The 5222-nt window shown below is 45.8% G+C and overlaps 1 protein-coding gene across 1 annotated transcript; it reads right to left on the bottom strand.

Moving 5' to 3' along the window:
- Positions 1 to 2807: 2807 nt before the first annotated feature.
- On the bottom strand, positions 2808 to 4337 carry LOC114627964 (igE-binding protein-like). Its single transcript, XM_028775933.1, has one exon. It carries the CDS (start codon positions 4335 to 4337, stop codon positions 2808 to 2810), a length of 1530 nt encoding a protein of 509 aa, XP_028631766.1.
- Positions 4338 to 5222: the final 885 nt, after the last annotated feature.

The raw sequence follows: 5222 nt of genomic DNA, 5'->3' as shown, positions 1-5222 counted from the left end.
AGAGCTGTACTTAGGAAAACATACTCCACTCTGGTCCATCAGTCCACAATATCATTACCCTTACTCAATGGCCCCAGTAACCCCGTATGCGCTCTGATGTGTTGGATGAAGAACGGTTGTTTTCTTTGCCATATCAACTGTTGAACATTATGCAGCAGATTGTGTACAGTACTGATTAACTTTATGGCCCCTGCAACCTCCAGTACCTTTACAGCATTTACCACATAGGCAGAGTCAGAGATCAAATTAAATGCAAATGGACAAGCCGTAAAGACCTCTGCAACTATACTCAACTCCACGATCTGAGGAGATCCTGGTGAATATTGACACTGCACTGGTTCTTGTTCTTCTACCATGTAGGCTCCACAGTCTGTTTTTGAACCATCTCTAAATACAGTCGGAGCTCCTTTAATGGGGCTGGCAACAGTTATTTTTGGAAAAATCACAGGATGCCCCTTAAAAAAGGACAATAATGGATGCTTGGGATAATGATTATCAAATTCCCCTGGAAAACTGCGTTGCAAGATGGCAGAGTCATCAATAGTACTGCATAGGATCTTAAGCTGGTGGCTAGAATAAGGCACTATAATAGTGCTTGGGGGGTCTCCAAAATGTTGCACTCATTGCTGGGCACCATTTAGAGCGAGCACTGCAACAACTGTAGGATAATGTTCTATAGATTTTGCAGGTGAAGTCTTAGGATATATCCACAACAGTGGCCCTTCCTGTCACAGCAAACCTGTAGGTTGATAGGCAGTGGCAAAAAATACATAGCAAAATAGGCTGATACTCCTGCCTTCACACTAAAAATGCTTCCTGCAACTTCTCCTCAACCTTCTGCAAAATTTTCCTAGCCTCGGGAGTTAAATGCCTAGGGGAATCGAGTGCCGAATCACCTATCAGAATGTTATATAGGGGCTTTATCTCATAATTAGGAAGTTTTATATAATTTTGTATCCAATTAATATCCCCTAGCAATTTCTGAAAATCATTCAGGGTTCTTAAGTTATCTTTCAATTCAATTTTCTGAGGGAATAATTTAGTGGGATCAATTCTTGCCCCCAAATAATCAACTATGCATTCCTTTTGAACCTTTTCAGGGGCTATAAACAATCCTTTTCTCTCCAATAACTTAACCAAATCTCCATAAGCTACATCTAATGTTTGTTCATTTTTAGCTGTCAGCAAAATGTCGTCTATGTAGTGGACACACCTCAAACCTGGGAACTTTCTCCTTAATGGAGTAATGGCCTCGCTTACATAGAGCTGACACATGGTAGGACTATTGGCCATGCCCTGTGGCAGAACCACCCACTCAAACCTTTGATCAGGTTCCTCATGATTACATGATGGGATGGTAAACACAAACCTTTCACTATCCTTAGCACACAGGGGAATGGAGAAAAAACAATCCTTAATATCTATCGCTATTAAAGGCCAAAAGGCAGGTAAGGATGATAACAGTGGCAGCCCTGGTTGCACTGGTCCCATTATCTGCATTTGTTGATTAATTGCACGAAGATCATGTAGCAGTCTCCATTTCCCTGACTTCTTTTTAATAACAAAAATAGGCGCATTCCAGGGAGAGACAGATGGTTTTATATGATTCAAAGACAGTTGCTCAGCTATAAGTTCTTTTGCAGCGTTTAGCTTTTCCGGCCACTGAGGAACCCATACTGGCTCCTCCGTTTTCCAGGTTATGGGAATACCTCCCTCAGTGGCCCCTAGGAAAAACCCAGGCCCTGTCCCATTTTTCTTTGCTGAGTGAGTACAGGGCTCTTACAGCCCTGTAAATACTTCCCTAAGCCATAGCCTGGTGCATACCCCATATCTTGCATCATGCGTTGGGTGGAGACAGAATATTGGTTACTCAACTTGAAGCCCATGTCTTTTAATAAATCCCTTCCCCATAGGGAAATTGGCAACTCAAGTACATATGGTTGCACAACTCCGGAATGCCCTTCCTGATCCTGCCACTTTACCTGCCTTGCACTCATGTCCGGAGTTTTTGCATAGCCAAGTCCTTGCAAAGTTTGAGAGGAAGATTGCACAGGCCAATCTGAAGGCCAATCTTTCTTAGCGAATATACTTCTGTCTGCTCCTGTGTCCAAAAGACCCAGGATTTTCCTCCCTTCTATGTTCAACTCTAGCACAGGGCGTTGGTCAAGATCCAGGGACAGAAATGTTAAATCTACTCCCGTGGATCCAAAACCTCCTTTTCCTCTTCCTTGATCCTTTGCAGTATAGCGGTCATGCAGACTCGGTAAAATGACTAATGGAGCAATTTTATCTCCAGGAGAAATGGCAGTTATCCCTCATGGAGAGGCAACCATAATTTTTACAATTCCACTATAATCTGGATCTATAACTCCAGGGTGCACAGTAAGTCCTCTCAAAGCTGAGGAGGATCTTCCTAGCAATAGCCCAACTGTGCCAGGCTCAAGGGGTCCTTTAAAGTCTGTTTCAATTACCTGGACCCCCATTTGGGGTGTTAATATGAGTCTGGTGGAGAAGAGGTCCAGTCCCGCCGAGCCCTTAGTGGCTCTCCGCGGTTCCCCGGATGATGAAGGGATGGCCATCTCTCTGGGCTCTCCTCGTCCTGACTCTCTACTGCCCCATATATTTGTGGGCCCTGGGGTCACGGGCCCTTCTGTCTGTTTTTTTTTGGACAGGCACTGCTGTTTCTCTGCTCTATGGGCCGGCCATTAATGTCTTTGACTGAGCAACACTCATTTGCCCAATGGTTCCCCTTTTTACATATTGGACAGAGACCTGGCTGTCTAAAGCGTTGGCCACTTCCTCCTTCTTTATCCTGTGTGTTTTCCCCTTTCTGGGCACTGTCTCTTTAAATGGCCAGGCTGTCCACACTTGAAACACACTCCCAAGGTGTTTCCCTTCTTCTGAGTTAGTTGAACCACCACAGTCGCAAGTCCTGCGTTAGTAAGCAGCCCTCCTAACTCACTACATACTTTCATCCAAGCCTCAAGCCCCTTGTTCTTATATGGGGTGGTAGCAGCTCTACATTCTTTTTTGCATTGTTCATAGACCAATTGCTTGATGAGAGGCATGGCCATATCAGGATCTCCAAAGATCCTCCCTGAAGCTTCCACCATGCGGGCCACAAAGTCTGAGAATGGTTCCATGGGCCCCTGCAGGATCCTGGTCAGATTGCCACTCACTTCTCCTTTATTTGGCAACGACTTCCGCGCTCTGCTAGCTATCTGATTAATCTGCTCATAAACCTGCACAGGGTAGCCTGTCTGTTGGTTAGCAAATCTACCCTGACCAAGCAACATATCTCTGTCCCAGGTGGCTGCTGGGTTGCTAGCTCTCAGATTAACTGCTGCCTGCTCAGTTGCATTCTCAATCAAGAATGCTTTCCAATCCAGATATTGTCCTGGGCTTAAGCAGGCATGGGCCAGTGAACACCAATCGCTAGGAGTCATGCAGTGCCTACTCAGTGCCTCTACTTGGGCTATGGTAAATGAAGCAGAAATCCCATAAGTGCGAACCGACTCAGCAAGAGATTTTACTATTTTAAAGTCGAGTGGTTCTTCATATCTATTCCCCTGTGGATCTTGATAAACAGGGTAGGCAAACTGCAACTCAGTCCTGACCTGAGTCCATATCCCTGGGCAAAATGATCTCCCTGCACCAGAGGGTGGAGCAAGCTGAGTAACTGGTGCAGCTTCAAGATAAGGCGGGGGAGGGGCTGGCTGAGTAGGCGGAGTAGCCTGTGGGGCTTCAAGATAAGCTGGAAGAACTGAGAGTGTCTTAATGGCGACCTCCAACGAGGGTTTTTCCTTCTCCTTTTTCTTTTCTTTCTTCCTCACAGTAGTTCTCTCTAGCTGTTTTACTAGAGCATGTAACTCTCCTTCTGAGTCTGTGTACTCTGAGTTCTCGAAGTCCTTAGGATCAGGGTATAATGGCCCTCTTTTCTCCCCTCCCTTCTCACTTGCAGCCCTCTCTGATCTCTGCTCTTGTAACATTTCTAACACCGTTTGTCCCTCTTCGACTACCTTACAGCATTTCTGATCTTCCAAACAGCTTCTCACTAACTTCCAAATCGGTTTCACTCCCTTTTTCAAAATTCCCTGTTGCTGAGCAAAGTCAAGGTCTCTGCCAAGCTTATCCCAGCAGGATACTGTGAGATTTCCTGATACCTGGAACCACGGAGCTACGGTGGTGTCGCATTCATTCAAAAACCTCATCAAAGTGGATTTATTCACCTTTAATTTTCTTGATAAAAGCAGATCTTGAAGAGCCAAAAAAATTGGGTGCGACTGAGAAGCACCCATAATTAAATTCCATCCAAAAGTATACTTTCGACCTGCCATGCCTTTCCCGCTTTCAAACTCGCCTGTGGACGGATTTCCCCCAACTTCCGCTTTCAGTTTGCCTGCGGACGGATTCTGCCAGCTTTTGCTTTTGGTTTGCCTGCAGACAAATTCCGCCAATTTTCGCTTTCGGTTTGCTAAACCGTGAACTGTTCACTTTCGGTTCGCTAAACCTCGAAACTTGCCTGCTCTCTCTTTATCTTCAGAGAAGAGCAAAATAGCCGCGCTCCGTGGACGTTATTGTCCCAACTCACCTTGGGAACTTTAATTGTTCCTTCCCGGAAAGTTATCGTCTCTTTTACCGAGGACCTTGACTTTATCGTCCCATGTAGCCTGAGAACTTACCGGTGTACCACCCTGACTGCTTGAAGTTCTGAGCTTCGGATTTCCCCGCTCAGGCCACCACTTGACGCGTTCCCCCTCGTCCCGCAAGGAAGATGCCACACGAGCTCTTCTTCAAGCAGTTTATTCAGGACCCTTCTTAACAATCTTCTGACCCCGGGGACCCCCTGGCCACAGGCTAAATACTTCATCAGCGGCTGACCTCAGGAATGCCACATGGCAAATACCTATAGGCACACATATGCAGAAACCAAGCCAGGTCATCAGCCCAAGCCAAATAAGGCACAGAGAGAGAGTCCTGCCATCAGGCCGGGTGAAGGCAGAAACCAGTGCCATCTTTAAGGTGTGGCACCGTGCGGCTCTCCACATAGGACAAAGTGGCAACCAACAGATTGGGAAAAGATCTTCAACAACCCTACATCTGATAAAGGTCTAATATCCAAGGTATACAAAGAACTGAAGAAATTAGACTCTAGACAATCAAAGAACCCTATTAAAAAATAGAGCACAGAGCTGAACAAATAATTCTCAACTGAGGAAGCT

The sequence above is a fragment of the Grammomys surdaster genome, unplaced genomic scaffold (genome assembly GCF_004785775.1).
Source record: "Grammomys surdaster isolate TR1022 unplaced genomic scaffold, NIH_TR_1.0 61, whole genome shotgun sequence".
In the NCBI taxonomy this organism is placed as follows: Eukaryota; Metazoa; Chordata; class Mammalia; order Rodentia; family Muridae; genus Grammomys; species Grammomys surdaster.
This window is presented reverse-complemented; position numbering and strand designations above follow the sequence as displayed.

Excerpts from the sequence above, each read along its gene's own strand:
- LOC114627964 (XM_028775933.1), bottom strand. The coding sequence starts at position 4,337 with ATGGCAGGTCGAAAGTATACTTTTGGATGGAATTTAATTATGGGTGCT.